Here is a 17,296-nt window from a genome sequence, read left to right as displayed (position 1 = left end):
AGTTCTGAGGCGAAAACCACTGCTGACCAAAAAGAACACAGAGGCTCGGCTCACATTTGCCAAAAAAACATCTTGATGATCTCTGAGACTTTTGGGAAAATATTCTGTAGACTGACGAGACAAAAGCTGAACTTTCTGGAAGGTTTGAGTCCCCTCAGGTGTGAAACGAACACAGCATTTCCTAAAAAGATCGTCATACCAACAGTCAAGCATGGTGGTGGTAGTGTAATGTTTTGGGGCTGCTTTGCTGCTTCAGGACCTGGACGACTTGCTGTAACTGATGGGACCATGAATTCTGCTCTCTAACAGAAAATCCTGAAGGAGAACGTCTGGCCTCGGTTTGTGCAGCAGGACAATGATCCGAAACACATCGCACCTCCGAATGGCCCAAAAAAACCCAAAATGAAGGTTTTGGAGTAGCCTAATCAAAGTCCAGACTTTAATTTGATTGAGAAACTGTAGCATGACCTTAAACATTCATGCTTGGAAAAAAAAACCCAGTGTGGCTGAATTAAAGCAATTCTGCAAAGAAGAGTGGGCCAAAATTCCTCCACAGCAATGATGGTATGAAAGACTCATTACCAGTTATCACAAACGTCTGATCGCAGTTCTTCATGCCAAGGGTGGTACCACTAGTTATTAGGTTTAGAAGGCAATTACCTTTTCACACAGGGCCAGGTAGGTTTGGATAACATTTTCCCCTTAATTAATGAAATCATCAGTTAGAAACTGCATTTTGCATTTATAAAGTTATCTTTGTCTAACATTAAAATTTGATCTAAAAGATGTAGTGTGACAAATATGCACAAAACTAAGAAATCAGGACGAGGACAAATACTTTTTATAACAGTGTGCACGACCAGCAGAAGACTCGTCTTCAAGTTATCATCCACAAGTAGCCAGAATAATCACACACACACACACACACACACACACACACACACACACACTTCCATCTGGTTGCTCTGTTCTGCAAGTTTTTTGTTTTTTCCTTTTTCTATTAATTATATTTGTTATGAGCTAACATCAATCAGAACAGCAGTGGGACGTTTTTCCGTTCTTTGAGGAACACAAATCACATTCTGTTCACCGTAATGATGGAGGCAGGAAAAAAAAAAAAAGACCATTTTCTTTAATTTAATCTTTTCTGACTGCTGAGATACATTATTTTCCAGAAGGAAGTGTTGACAAGTATTTGTACATGAGACATATGAGCACAGAGGGTTCAACCAGCGTGACAGCGAGGAGAAGGGAGGGTGGGGACTCTGTGATGCCCACGGCTGCTGCAGTGACATTCAAGCTGGCCCTTCCCTCCACAGCTGGATGTTTTAGTGCTTGCTGACTCAAGGGACACTGCCATCACCAGAGCATTCATGAGGGAGCAGCCATCAAAGCGTGACATTGAGGACCTTGGGGAGCAGTGCCCGTGAAATAGCTCATTGCAGGTGTCCGAGGAGGAGCACCGGTGCTTCTGCAGAGGACAGTAAAGTTCCTCTGGAGACTAATGTGCCTGTGTAATATGGCTGACCTTGGGAAGAGTTCTGCTGAAGAGCAGGAGCATGATAACATGCCTCCCTCCATCTGATCACCACAATGAGCAACAGGCCACCCTGGCTTCCTCACTGTCAGTCCTTCGGTATGTTGGTGAAGCTTGGTGCATGTTTAATCTCATTTCCAGCTCACTTCCTGCTGTTTTCATCCTCAATTCCCATTGGCTGCCCAGAGCATGTGGCATTCCCACAGACCTGACCCTCCAAATTTCACTCCAGCTGCTGTGGAATGTAGTCGATGGCACGCCATGCTGGCCTTAGTTTCTGTTTAGTCTGTGAAGTCAACATTTTTAGGGGCAGACTGGCAAATCAAGAAGGTGGCATTTGGATTTTCGTAAGAAGAGCTGATTTGGAAATATAATACAGTGTGAGCTGAACCAAGTGGTGTGAAGTACCAGAGGAGAAACGATTTATACACTGCATGGCCAGCAATTGGATTTTAATTAAGCAAATAGGTAGCAGACTTCCACTGGATAATCAGCGCACCTGGCAACAGGTTACTTAACCTTCACTGATGCAGTGACATTCTACACATGACACAGCCAAAGGTCCCCCCTGTTCGAAGCAGTAACGGGGTGACATTTTATGCTCAAGTCAGCCATTATTACCCATTTAATGAACAGCAGGCTAGCACATGAAGACCATAAAAAAAGATTTTTTAACAGCCACTAGTTCAAAAGTACAAAAAATATATCAGTTTATGTGATAAATAATCATGATAGTGTGGCCGTATTATGTTTTCCCACATTATAAGACATGGAAAATAAAAAAAAAAAAAAAAAGGCTGATGAAAGAGCGATACTTACTGGATCTTGTAGATAATGTCCCTCCAAAAAAATATACTATTCCTGTAAGTCATGTGACTAGAGAAACCATTACGGGCAATGTTCAGATTTCCATGAGAATAACAAGGGGCAACAGCTTATTTCAAAGACTTTCAAAACATTTAAAAAAAAGGCATTAAACAGCAAATTTACCATTTGCTGTAGAATAAAGAATGCTATTAAACAGTAATGGAAAATTAATTATTTTGATTATTATGACTTAGTAACTGAACTTGAACAACATGATTGGGGATATGGCAGTTTAAGCTACTCGTGCTAAATATCAGAATTCTTCCAGAAGTGCATTTGTGAGCTCAGACACTGATGTTGGACAAGAAACCCTGTCTCACAGTCTACACTCTAATTCATCCCAAAGGTGTGCTATCAGGTTGAGCTCAGGACTCTTTGTAGGCCAGTCAAGTTCTTACCAAACTCTGCCTTTATGGACTTTGCTTTGTGCACTGGTGCAAAGTCATGGAACAGGAAGGAGCCATCCCCAAACTGTTCCCACAAAGTTGGTAGCATTATATTGTATAAATATATCTTGGTATGTTGAAGCATTAAGAGTTCCTTTCACTGGAACTAAGGGGCTGAGTCCAACTCCTGAAAAACAACGCTACACCATAATCCCCTTCAGGAGAACACATCTCCACTGCTCTCGAGTCCAGTGGTGCCGTGCTTTACGCCACTGTATCCAATGTAAGGCTTGGATGTAGCCGCTTGCCCATGGAAACCCATTCCATGAAGCTCTCTACACACTGTTCCTGAGCTAATCTGAAGGCCATGTGAAGTTTGGAGGTCTGTAGCAACAGACTCTGGCAGAAAGTTGGCGACCTCTGTGGCTCAGCATCCATTGTGAATAGTGTTGTGGAGGTGGAGAGTGTGACAGGATCATGAGTTTGAAGCTGGAAACTGAATGAGGACGACATGCAGAGGGGTTGGTGTGACAGAGGTGGAGGATAAGGATAGGGTGAGATGGAGGCAGACGATGTGCTGTGACAACCCCAAAAGTGAGCAGCTGAAAGAAGAAGAAATACAAAGTGCTTTTATGCCACTTAACAGAGACTTTCTGAAACAGCATGAGGGCCCTGGGTTAAATAAAAGATTTGCATTGCAAGACTTTTACTTCAAAAGTATGTAATGGGCTGGCATTTATACATTGCTTTTCTTACCTTAGTTTGCATATATGCTTCGGCCAATTTAGAATCACCCATTAGCCTATCATGCACGTGGACTGTGGGAGGAAGCTTAATGCTTTGTAAAGCTTCAAACAAGCTAAGAATGTGACCCAAAGGCTTCTGTGATAAGGCGCCATTTCAGGTTCAGATTAAGAGACCAAAGTCTCAAAGAGCTGCATCAGCCCTATCCAAATAGATGACCATAAACATGCACCGATAGGGAAATATAGTATGCTTCAGAACTGGGGGACAATGTATCTTGATGTGTGTTCATCCTTTTTCTCAATATCCAGTGAGTGTCCTTGCATCTCAAGTAAAATCAGGTCTCACAAGATTTCCATACCAAACATTATCTTGATTGATGTATCTCTGCGGCCCTCTTAAGGTAAAAAAGATCTCCGTCTCCTGCAGAGGACTCCTTGTATCTCGGCTGAAATCAGAGCTCTGTAATAAAAGCCAGTTACTTTCAACAGCCAGTGACTGACACCACGGTTAAACAAAGGATACAGTACTGAGGAAACACTGGCTTCAGTTACCCAGGGACCTCTGATAGTTTGTTACCTCACTGAAAACAAAATGGGAACATTTGCTGCAAGAGGGGAACAATCCCTAGATGACCAGAATTAAAAATCAGCAGGAACTGACAATTTTCCCAGCATGATTTAGATTCATTCTGCAGCACGTTTTCTCTTTTCAGATCTTTTTCAGACTCCTTGAGTATAATAGTTTTTATTAACATAATTTTATTTCCCAGCGTATGCGCAACCAAAGAGAAAGTGTTTTTAAACATTCAGTTAAAATATCAGGCCATCACATGCAGACACTTGTATTTAGGCATGTAGACATGGTCACGATGACTTGCTAAAGTTCAAAACTGAGCATCAGAATGGGGAAGAAAGATGATTTTGAATGTGGTTGTTGGTACCAGACGGGCTGGTCTGAGTATTTCAGAAACTGCTCATCTGCTGGGATTTTCCCCACACAGCCATCTCTACGGTTTACAGAGAATGGTCCAAAAAGAGAAAACATCCAATGAGCTGCAGTTCTCTGGGAGAAAATGCCTTGTTGATGTCAGAGACCAAAAAAGATGTTTTGAGCTGTGAGAAAGGAAACAGTAACTCGGACAACCACTCATTGCAATCAAGGTATGCAGAAGAGCATCTCTGAAGGCACGTTTCAAACCTTGAAGCAGAAGAGCATACTGGGTGCCACTTCTGTCACAATTCAGAACAATTCACAAGGGCTCATCAAAATTGGACAATACAAGATTGAAAACCACTGCCTGGCCTGATGAGTCTCAATTTCTTGCTGTGACAAAGGGGGTTAGAATTTGGTGAAAACATGATGTTATAGATCTACCCTGGTGGTACCCAGCAAACTGCTGGTGGTGTAACTCAGCATTGTTTACATACCACAGCCTACCTGAGTATTGTTGTTGACCATGCCCATCCCTTTATGTCCAGTGTCTCTTCCAATGGCTGCTTCCAGCAGGATAACATGCCATGTCACAAAGCTCAGATCATTTCAAACTGGTTTCTTGGGCACGATAAGTTCACTGTATCAACCGGCTTCAAACCAGATCTCAATCGAAATAGACCACCTTTGGGATGTGGTGGGAGATTCACATCGCGCATGTGCAGCTGACAAATCTAAAGCAAGTGTGTGACGCTATCATGTCAATATGGACCAAAATCTCTGAGGAATGCACCTTGTTGAATCTCAGAATTAAGGCAGTTCTAAAAGCAAAACGGGATCTAACCCAACACTATGTTTTATGTAGAGTGCAAAAATATACTGACGAGAACCACACCGTTAGGATCTTTATGTTTATTCCAGCACAAGTTGTTTGTGTTGTAAAATGGCTGTGTAGCTAGGAATTAAAGGAGAAGTACAAAATGGAAAATTACAGACAGTTCTAGTATAATTTGTTTAAATCCCTATTGTGTTTATGTCCTAAAACCACATCTAGGAAAACATGATTTCCCTGCCTTCTTTGGAAACATGGTCAACAAATAAAAATTTTAAAAAAATGAAAAGGTGGGGGAAAAAAAATAAAATAAAGACGCTTCATTTTACGTCACACTCACAATGGAGGGGAATCTGAAAGGGTCAAAGGATGAAACACATTTACAGCCTGATTTGAAATGTTTTCACCTACCTAACTAGCCAGGTAGCCTTTTTTTTTTGCATTCACACAATTCTTCTTTTTTAAAAAAAAAAAAAAAAAAAAAAAAAAAATCAACAGTGGCACAGAGGGAGGGCAGCAGCTACTAAAAATGCACCTTGTGGGCATTTGTTTATGACGATGATAATCACTGCTCCTTGATCATTTTCATATTAAAGCAGGCTAAGCAAAAACCACAACACAAGTACATTCGAGAGAGAACAACTGCATCTTTGCAGGGGCCCTGGCAGAGTTTCCCCCTTAATAGTGATTTCTCCCTCACTGGACCAAGTTTTTACACACCCAAAATCCTCCCTCACAACAATGTTTGTCAAGCGTTGAAGCGAGGAAACAGCATTATTTGGAGGACTGTGGTCAACCAGAACATCTGGTAAGGCGTTAATAGTTTTTCCCACCAAACTGGGCCCCACGTGGACCTACAGCAGCTATAACCTCACAGAAATGGAGCACACGTTAACTTCCTGGTCAAAACAATACACGGTAACACTGATCAGTGGAGGAGGGGAGGGGCGGGAATCCTTGCTTTCGGCTTCTTTTAAAAAAAAAACCATTCATATCTTAAAATAAAATCATTTGAAATGATCACGAACCAAAAAAAGAGAAGACAGGCATCAGTCATTTCACGCATTTCCTCAGCTTCGTTATATACAAGATTTAAACATAATGGGACATGAGAACAGAACAGTTCAAGTAATTTAAAAAGAAATTAAATTTCGACCCACTGGAGATGAAACCGCCGCCACACTCTGACGTCACAGAGCAACACAACTCGAACTATATATCAAAATGAGTGGGTAGAGGAGGAGGGGGGGGATAAAGACGACCACACACACTCACTTAGGCAGGTTATGCTGTAAATTTACAGTAATGATGACACCTATAGTTCTGTAAGCCAAAATTTCTATTGTAGAATGCATTAGGGTAGCTTTCTATAAAAATCGTGTTTATTTTCCATGTCTTTTTCCTCTCCCCAACGACACTAAGCATATGGCTTAAATATTTGTAAAACTACGTAGTCCGATGGGGGAATAGTGTCTCTGCCTTCTCAGTTTGCCTTGCTGAAATGATCCTCTGCTGCATCTGTATTTATGTTGGAGAGCAGAGGAAGGAGAGTTACGTTTTAGGTGACAAGACTCCAAATCTCACCCTGCGTTGCCACTACTTTTTTGTTTTGTTTTAAATAAGTGTTACGGCACATCTCACAAAAAGAAAAGAAAAGGAGAAGAAAAAAAAAAAAAGAAAAAAACCTTAATCAAGCGCCACTTTGTATCCATTGTCCCTTTTCGAGTTTTCAGCAGAGCCGCCAGTGTAAACATGATGCCCCGTTTCTCAGCGAGCTCACGGACAAGAAAAAAAAAAAAAAACATCAACAACAAATACAATGGCCGTTGTTGTGAAGATATGCGGGCTAACGGTAGAAAATATAAGAAAACAAAACATCGACAGCTACCATTCAGGAGCTTTTCCTGGGGCAGGGAGCAGTTAGGGCAGTATGGATCCTTAGTGCAATGACGGTCAGAGGAGCGGCTGGCTGCTCGGCCTCAGCGTTCCTACAGCCGCTCGCTCTGGAAGGTGTAGCCAGCTGACTTGTCAGCGGACTGAAAGAGAGGTCCAGTGGGCTTCGTCGACTCTCGCCAGAAGGAAAAATAAGGGCAGACACGATGCTTCTGGTCACATGTATTCCTACACACACACATTCACGTCCATTCATACTTTATACTCTGTAAAACTACTCCGGCTAAAGCCTGGGAAGTGGGGAAAGGGGCGCGGGGGGGGGAGTCCAGTCCAGAGCATCTTCTGGAGGAGTCCTGAGCCTCATATCGTTACCTTTGAATAAAAAGTCATGTACGTGTGAGTGTCTACATGTATGAGGGTGTGTAAACATCAAAATGTGAATCGTGACAAGTGTAAGATTATTCTGCTAGGCCGCCAGAGTGTGTGTGTATGTGTGTGTGTGTTTGGGGAGGGAGGACAGGGGGCATTAGAGTTGTGTGTTGGTTAACTATGCTTGTGACCAGTTTCATATTGTATGGGGTTGTTTGTTATCTGTGTGTTTGTGTACATGTCTTCATATGTTTTCCTGCCAAGTCTCGCCACTGCTGCAAATTGTACATTCATCCATCGTATGGGGGGTTTCGTATGACGCTGGGCCACACACCATCCAATCCAGAGGCTTTCCCAGTGGTCCGATAAAGACTCTCGCCTCATCAGCGCGCTCAGAATAAACAGCAGTAGATGTACTGGAGGACGCTGTACCACACGTAGCCCGAGGCGAAAGCAAACGACTGGATCAGGCACAGCCACACGGGGTCGAGGGTCATCTGCCGGGAAACTGCCTCCTCCTGTCCTTCTGGAGGAGGGAACGATCCTGTTGGGAGACGAATAAATGCAGACTCTCTTATTTGCTTTCTCTTTGTCTTTGCATTTATTTGGTCATGATAACTTGTAAATACCACAAAGTTTAAGTAGAGTGCCCCAATAAATCTATTTTGGTTATGACTGTTTAGATGTTTCTGGCAACTAATTTACTAATCAACTAACTAGTAACAAGAAGGAGGGACAAAAAAGACCAATCAACTAGAGAAAAAAGTCAAATAAAGCAAATCTTGTGTATGAAACACTAGGCCTGGAAAATCCAATTTTACATGCATATTTATGAGAGCCTTTGATAGAGTTAACACATCACTCACGAAGTATTTAAATGTTGGTGAAATTTGTGGTTCTGCCAAATATAACACTGCACACACACAGTGTCAGCCAATTAGTTTGCAGAGCGCGCAGTGACGTAGCTTTCTTGTCCCTCTCGTTTTCATCATTACATCATTGTAAGAGCTCAGAAACAAGTTATCTGGTGTTTAAATGTGAATTATTAGTTTAGACAACTAGTATTTCTATTGCTGGCCAGCAATGGCAGCATTAAGTGACTGAAAGCATTGACATTTATTTTGAAATAACTACCACAAAGCAGCTCAACAGCCACAGATTGCTCCATGTGGAATGTGAGTACACCATACGTTACTTTATAGATGAATCTGGTCACGGATTTGTGTTTTCCATCAGTTTAGCAATGTTAGGTAGTGCTTCCCAGTTACAGATGATGGTACTGATTCTTACTGTACTTGTTCTATTTGTGAGGCAAACTGAAGTTGCTCTAATTTGGGCAACCTAAATTATATTTCACAATAACACTACACAGTTAAGCCATTTTCTCACATAAATTTGGCACAATTTCAAGGGATTAAGGTGGAATATTTTACACAGTGGTCCTTTCTCTCATGTAGCACAGACCAGTTGCTTGTGCACAGTTTGAAAAAGCTTGTGCTTTAGGTGTGGAAGCAGCATAGACTGTGTTGGATGTTCGCAATCTCACAGACATCTATACTTGGTAATATCTAGGAAAGTTCAGGGTTGCAGTGCAGCCCCCAGAAAACATCTCGGCCTACTATCTTTACCTAGCTAGGATGACAGATAGTATAAACAGGGATTTCAAACCCATTTTACACCATGGACCCCATACAGCCCACGTTGATCATAAGGGAGCCGGACCAGTGAAGCTCCCCTTTCTGTCAGTGTAAAGAAGTGCAGTTTCAACAGGATGTCTGTTTTTCTACATGACAAAGAAATGTTGTTCTAGTAAACTGAAAAGATAACTGTTTGGGCTTAAATTGTAAGAAATAATTATGTAAAAATGCAGAAAAAGTTCTGGGAGCTCATTGCCCAGACTGCCCTGTAATTATAAACGAGAAAGGTTTTGTTAATTTGCAGAAAATGCCTATTTTATAATTAATTAATTACTGTGAACCCATTGTAAAATCGAAAATTTCTATAATAGACATTGAAAAACAGGAACTTTTTTGTAATTTAATGGCTCATCTATAACTTTGGTATAGTATAAATGGCCATCGGAGAGGTCTTTATCAATAAGAAAAGCTGTAAAACCTACAAAATTAATGTTAGAAGTCAAAATTTATGCCCTCCTTCGCATTTTCCAAAGTGGGCCGGATTGGAATCTTTGCCGAGCCAATTTTGGCCTTAGGGCCTTATGTTTGACACCCCTGGTATTAATTAAAAAGAAAGAAAGAAAGAAAAAAAGTAGCTACTGTGATGCCACCCACTGATTTCTGAAGTCCCATTTGAACCCTTGAGATAATTGTTTTCAGCATCGTGGCTCTGGTGTTTTCAAACTGTATGTGATGTGTGAGGGGCGGATCTGACTGTGAAACTGCACCTCATTGGTTATTCACTCGTCAATTACAAACATATCCTGGATTATCCTCATTTCTGAGTTTAAGAATGACCAAAATTTACTAAATGAACTCAATATTTTATTCAGCACGGCCCCAAAAAAGAGTGACCGACGGCGTAAAGTCATTAATGAAGTATTTACAGAGTTACAGATTATCCCACAGATTTCAATATTGCCCCCGGTGGACTTTAAAATGAGTGCCGGTTTAAGTCACTTGCACGTTAGCTTCCAGGCCTGAAAAGTGAAGCCAGGTCCAACTTTCATATTGTTTATAGCTAAGATGTTATCTGTTTTAACTTTGTCCAGCTAGACTGCTGCACACTACTCACTGTTAGACAGTAGGCAGGAAAGACTTAGTAGTTTAACTGAAATGAGACTATTGTAAATAAATTAGATCTCTGAAGCTAAGGTATTGGACAAAGCTGAACCGGTGCATACCTAGTACCATAATGTGTCAGTTTGATTTTACCACAGTGACATACCTGTGTCGTAGAAGTGGGCCAGCAGCTCTTCTTTCTCCACAAACCTCTGATACAGCCAGTCAGTCAAGGCCTCAGCCTCCAGAGGAACCTCTTTTATTGGGTACATCCTGAGGAAAAAAAAAAGAAAGAAAGAAGACAGAGAGGGACAAAGATGAAACACAGAAAAGAGTTTCTGGAGTCTCGCTCAGCAAAAACTGTCTGCATTGATCTGTCGCGCAAGCTGCAGTCCAAAAACCCAGGGAGTCAGCTGTGGTCCCTGTGCACAGCAGTCCATTTCAACCTGGAGTCAATTACAGCAGTCTGTGTTTGCTGTAGCTTCAGCTTGTTTTGGGGATTCGTTAGTTGGCCGGCTCATCAGAGTGTCACAGAGAGACAGAAGTGCTGAGGGGAGCCCCTGACAGCAGACACAGAGCTCGCTCAAAAGTGAGTGGGAAGAGAAAGTGAGATTTTCTCTCTCCCTCTCTTTTTTCCCTTCAATCTGGCAAAGTTAAATCAGTCCAGCTCTCAACGTGAGAAGCTACATTTGCAAGTCAGAGAGAAGCTGCACTATTAAATCCTGAAAATTCAGCTTTCAACTCTTCCACAGCCAAGAAAGGGAACTAGTAAAGCTGCAAACTATAATTTTTAATCATCTGATAGTTTTCCATTTATAACTTGGCATATAGATGTGAGTGACTGACTTTAGATGAGGTGCCAGGATTTGTTTAGCTCTCAAAAAAAGAAAAAAAAACAGTCATCGGAACAAAAGACGACCGAGCATTTTCTGCTTGGAACTCGAGCTTGCTTTTCATCAATATCTTCTTTATGTCACAGGGTTTTTTTTTGTTTTTTTTTTAAATATACATTTTCTGATAGACTAGTCAAATTTTGCTTTTTATTATTTCATTTTTAACTATTGAATTTCACTCTGTTATTCCAGTGTTTCTATGATTTGTCTTTAGTTTAGAGAGTGAAATTCTTTGTTTTTTAATTTTGTTTAATATGTGTCTGTATGAAGCACTTTGTATTGTATTATTCAATGTGTATTATTCAATGTGAGAAAGAGAACAGAACCTGACAGTGCTCCCTTGTCTGGAGAGGATGTAGATGTAGAATGGGTATAAAAATCTTTGTGAAAGTTCTATTCTATTCTGAAAGGGTAAATTTCATAATGGCATGACCATATTTCTTGTAGCTGTGCTCAGGTATTTTCTCCTCAGCATCTATAATCTATACATTTTCCTCCTGAAATATTATTTTAATCTTTAAGATGTTTTGTCTGGACAGTAGAAAAAAAATTTTAAAAATTAGGTTAAAAGAAAAAAAATTCTTATCAGTAATGAAAATTTTACCAACTTGCAGGGGTGTAACAACCAGCTACTGTCACTGCACAAAAAAAATGCTCCTGATATTTTTGATCAAAGTACAAAATGTCTAACGATAACTTGTTTTGTCTCATAGAAAAGTTATTTTTTCAATAACGTAAAATGGAAAAAACACCAGTTTCTCACATTAGCAGAGCAGAGACTAGCATATTTTATTTATTTTTGCTTTGAAATGACTCAAATCACTGAATCTCATTTTACAATAGGTTTCCCATGGACATAAATATTTATATTCAAGTATTTATTTGTAAAACTTTTATCATTTAGTGGTTCTTACAGTTTAACTGGCTCTGGCCCCCCTAAGAAGTCAAAAGTTCATCCACCCCCACAATTTTTTTCAATCATTCACAATTTTAAAAAAAAGATCCAAGTTGAATTTTAGTGAAATTAAAAAGTCAGCCCTAAACAAATACATCAGCAAAGCCTTGTTTGTTTCCCTGCACAAATTCACCTCTTACTTAAAGGTTAAATCAGACACTGCGTTGCTGATGAGAATCAACATGTATTGAAGAAGAGCTGAATGGACCGGGACTGTAACTGGTCTTAACCTCTCTGTAATCATCTAACAGTTAAACACCCTAAAAATATTCTGCATGCCATCCTAAAAGATGAAGCCAACCAGCAAATATTTACATTTAAGAAGGGACTGCAAATTTTATTTTATTTTTTATAAATTCATCACTTCTAGATGGTTAAAACACTGAATTTTGGATGAGAAATCACTCAGCAAACACATCTGATTTGGTGTCTGACATGGCATAAACTGTAGGCGGCTGATAAAAAAAAAAAAGGTCACTTTTAAAAATGCCATATAAGGGGCTGATGAAATCTCATCTCTAGCCAGAAGGGGTCTCCAGTAGGCTGCACTCCCACACATCCAGTCCCCTGGTCACCTTCAAATAGAGGTTACAGTCTCCTACCTCAGACAAAGCCTTTCCTCTGCACTCAATATTCCTGACTGGATAATGTTTGCAGTAAAAGTACATCTGTGCCACAGAGGCAAACATCTTATGAGGTGAACATCAAGCAAAGAGTATGATGCTAAAATGATCATTTAAAATGTACCCTGTGGGTCCATCGTTCAGAAGTAACTGAAGAAGAGAGGCACATCTGTAAAGGTCTGTTTCAGACACGATTATTATGACGATTACCTGAGCAGCTGAATGAATCTGTGTTCACATGAGGCCCTGAATACAAATATTAATATTAAAGAAACAGTAAATAATGAGGGGTGATGGCTTGGAAGTGGCAGTTTAGTTTTAATGATGTGCTAATTTATTAGTGATCAGCAAAAAGAAATTAACCAGTTCCCTTCAGTTTATTGACTAAATTATTAATCAGTCAATCAAGGAAAAAAAAAAAATGGGGTTTTAGTTGATAAAATAATCTTTACCTAATTTCAACAAAATGAACAGGATGATGCTCTAAATGAAATTATGCCTTAACCAAAATAACCAGAATAAGCTCGACACATTTCCATTTCCAGGTTTACCATTTTGACTTTTTTTTATGAAAATAAAGGTATATTAGAGGCCATTTTTTTAGTCATTTGACACATTTTGAACAGAACTTGTTAGAATGACTCTGTATAAAGGGACTGACAGAAAGATTGAGTCACTGCAGTAAAGACTTGATCTTTGAACTGAAACCGTCAGTATGACCAAATGAAGGAAAGGCTCGGCCTGCGTGTCCCACAAATGAGGAGGACAGGAGTTGGTGATTCTACACACACTCCCATCAGGTTCATATATTTTAGGTGCATGTCTATAGACACTTCTGCTCATTATCCAGCAGTTCACTGTGTGGGTGTTACTCTGAACAAGGTCCTGTCTACTAAGTAGACCAACTTTTATGTCCCTGCCAGCACGAAACGCCTGTTAAAATTCAAGTTAAAGCTGACTCATGTCAACCACTTTCATCTGTTAAAGGCTCTAATAGAGATTAACTTTTGAAGATAAAACTACTTTTGACCAACAGCAACATTGGGCCCCCTGAACGGGGCTTAGGCTGCCCAGAGCTGCTGTGGAAACCTGATAGGGTGATTAGAGGCAAGGCGTTCCCTTGAAGCTTCTCCTTCTGTGTCTGAAGGTATCAGGTGTATTTCTTGTTACTAATGTGTCATAGGAGCCAACAGCACTGAGGCTTTGTCAGAGCACTAAGAAAAGAGAAACTAAGACAAAAAGCAACAGGAACATTATTATCATTTAATAATAGGACTGAGAAATGACAAATCAATAATATCACGATAACAAAAGCAATTAATGCTTCTAGTTGAGTTTATAGTCAGTCACTTTTGATTTGGGCTGCACATGTGTAGCTCCTATTAAAAGCCTATTTTTGTGCACAAACTTTCCGATAATTGGCTGCTTTTTTTGGAATAACGATCACCGACTGTGGTGTCATTAAATAAAAATGAATGAACGAATAAATTGATGATTTGCAAAGCCACGCAAGTCTTGATTTCACACCTGCTCCTCTATAGGATGCCTTTGAAGGGCTCTCACGCTCCAAAATGTAAACCAATACTGCTGTAGCTGTGGCAGAGGAAAACAAAAACCAACTTGAGCCACTTATCAAGAGGGTTGGAGCATTTAGGGCCCTGGATAGCAGGTGGCTACCATAGTGGCTTCCTGCAGCTGAAATATTCATACACAAATCAGGATTTTTTTGGTGTTCAGAGCAGCTGCACGAGCCGTTGAGAACAGCTGAGGTTGAAGGCGGCGCTGCTGATTCAGGCACAGAGGAGAGGGAAAAAAAGAAAAACGAACAACATGACATGCTTAGATAGCACACAGTATCTCCCCTGTATCAGCTGCTTTCTCTGCTTTATCAGCCAGGTTTGTTTGGAGAACAATGGCCATAACCACATCTGCAAAAGTGGCTCCAGATTAACCATTGACAAACCAAATGAATAGGTGTGGGATATTTGCTGGTTTCATTTCCTGCTCTGAAAACAACTGACACTTCATTTGCATCTTACACCAGCTGCAAGAATAATTTCTAATTATAGCTGTAAGTAACCTTCATTATCAAGTATCTTTGAGATTAAGCGGCTCTTTTTGCATATCCAACTTAGTTATGGCGGGTAGCACTGTCGCCTCACAACAAGAAAGGGCCTTGGTTTCAAACCCAGTTTGGAGTTTGCATGTTCTCTCCGAGATACTCCCACAGCCAGCTCCGCTCCCTGCACACTCCTGCTCTGCAGACTCACTATTGAGGCACACAGACCAGTTCTTTAATAACTGGTGCAGGTTCTGGTTCTGGACTACCATCGCCAGCTGCATTTCAACACAGCGAAGCTGGAGTACGACCCATAATCTGACTAGAGACTCTCTGGAGAGGCCAGCTGAATTACATAAAGGACGACCACATCAACTAGGATCGCCAAAGGTAGATGGTTATGTGGTTAGCTGGTATGAAACCAAACAGTCCCTTAGCTAACGAGCTGTCAATCACAAGTCATTAGTCCATGAGTGTGTAGTTTCACAGTCACACCCTGGCCTTCCTCATCACAGTTTTTTGCAACCAAGGTGGTGGAAGCACTCAACTCCAGCGGGACTTCAGGAACCAATGGGGATCAGCCACTTTTAACCTGATCGCACAACATTATTCATATTACACCACTTTTAAAAAAGAACTATCCAAATAAAAGATAAGACTGTAGCTACATGTGATTTATATTATATATATATATAAACTGTAAATTGGAGTGGCACCAGTTACTATGATGTAATTATTTGCTGCCTTATTTTAAATCCTGAAAATTTATTTGATGGTACCTTAAACACAACCAAAGCTCTAGAAAGTTAAGTAATGCGTTTCTTACATTTTTATTTCTTAATACCAGGTAAATCAGGAGCAGTCCCCTTACACAAAAGAGAGATTTTTGGGCTATAGGGTATATGATACAGAAAAATAATTCAAGCTCTAAACAGAGCTTTTAGGTAAAAGGTATTTTTCAGGATGCCACCATACCCTGGAGAGCAGGGCCATGACTTTGTTGGCTGCTGATGTGCAGCAGGTTGTTCTAAAGTTCAAACTGTGGACATCATCATCATCATCATCTTCACAGAAACAAACAGACCGATCAATCAGTGCGGCGCCTCAACCTGCAGGTTGCATCATTACAGTGGCTGCGAGGACGAGCTGAGCGATCGCTAACAATGCTCCGCTGTGTTTGCAGTCGGGTGAAAAATGAAACACTACTCTACTGTGCCAATATTGTGCTGAGCGAGAAACAGAGTATGGTGGTATTTGTATCTGCTGTGTGCACAGTTTTCAGCAGCATGTGTTACAACGTACAGCAGTGGTGGTGGTGGTGGTGGTGGTGGCGGCGACGGCAGTGAGGAACCGGTGGTGATATGTTGGCGTGGGGCCACGGCTGCGCTCTCATTCCTACCCTAACCCACTTGGCACTGGCTCGCTTGTTAACCTGACACTCTGGCTAACAGACAGACAGCTGGGGGAGAGCAGCAGTTTCTCCTGTCAATAACCTTCAACGTCAGGCTTTTACAGCATGCTGACCTGCACTACATGCAGCAGATGACTTGGATCCTCACTTACACGTGAAGTACAAACTACTGCAGTCATTTCAGGACTTTGTTGAATAAATTACCAATTTTAATAGCATAAATTTCTTGGATGGCTGTGCACGTGTTTATTCGTTAGGAAAAAACAAATTAGGGTAATAAACAGAGTAAATAAGAAGCTTTAAGTCTTTCATATTTGCTGCCTTGATTGAGCCATTTAGCTTCTGTACAGCTCTTATTCTTGAGATACTTCTTCCACTCTGAACCGGCGTAGGAAGCTAATTAAATTTGGAATGTGGCTGTAAAAGCCTGTCCACTCAAAAAGACTCTTTGGAGGGAAGCCAGTCATTGTTTGGGGACTCTATAAGGTCCTAAATCTCTGGCTGTGAAATCTCAGGAAATAAAGAGGAGGCCTGGGAGACCTGCTCCTGGGCACAATGTTGCAGAAGGTGAATATTGAGATTACTGGCTAGTGTGGCTCAGGGACCCCCCCCCCCCCCGTTTCTCTTCCTGTATCTTTCTCATCAGATGTTTTCAACAGCGTGCAATAAAGCTCTAAATCCCAAACTGATGCCTCTGATTTCTACCCTTCAATCTTCCTGTGGAGTGAAGTAAGCTGCACGAGATGAAGCAACAATTAAAGTATCCATTTTATTTCTACCACACTACAACAGCGGTCATGTGATTTCCCCCAAGTTCAATGGAGATCCAAAAGCAAACCACACACATGCTGTGTGAATCTTAAGGATGGCTGCTTGTGAAATGCCAAGAAGCCCTTATCAGCAATCAGACAGAAGTTGAGGGATGGTAGGAGTGTGCTCGTTAATTGCTCCATTTAGTCTTTAATCTGCTTCCTCTCTTGTCTCAAGACTGTCTGTGCTGCAGGAAATGGTTTGGTGCTGGCACCAAGAGGCATGACAGAAGCCAAAAGATGTAAA

General features: G+C 40.9%; 1 protein-coding gene across 1 annotated transcript in view; it reads right to left on the bottom strand.

Annotated features, from left to right (window-relative positions):
* Positions 1 to 5,364: 5,364 nt before the first annotated feature.
* Positions 5,365 to 17,296, bottom strand: part of lpgat1 (lysophosphatidylglycerol acyltransferase 1) — a 130,980-nt gene continuing 119,048 nt past the window's right edge. The window contains 2 exon segments of the mRNA XM_030722034.1: positions 5,365 to 8,105; positions 10,466 to 10,572. Coding sequence (XP_030577894.1) covers positions 7,954 to 8,105; positions 10,466 to 10,572 — 259 coding nt within the window. The 3' untranslated portion in view covers positions 5,365 to 7,953.

This window comes from Archocentrus centrarchus, chromosome 24 (genome assembly GCF_007364275.1).
Source record: "Archocentrus centrarchus isolate MPI-CPG fArcCen1 chromosome 24, fArcCen1, whole genome shotgun sequence".
In the NCBI taxonomy this organism is placed as follows: Eukaryota; Metazoa; Chordata; class Actinopteri; order Cichliformes; family Cichlidae; genus Archocentrus; species Archocentrus centrarchus.
This window is presented reverse-complemented; position numbering and strand designations above follow the sequence as displayed.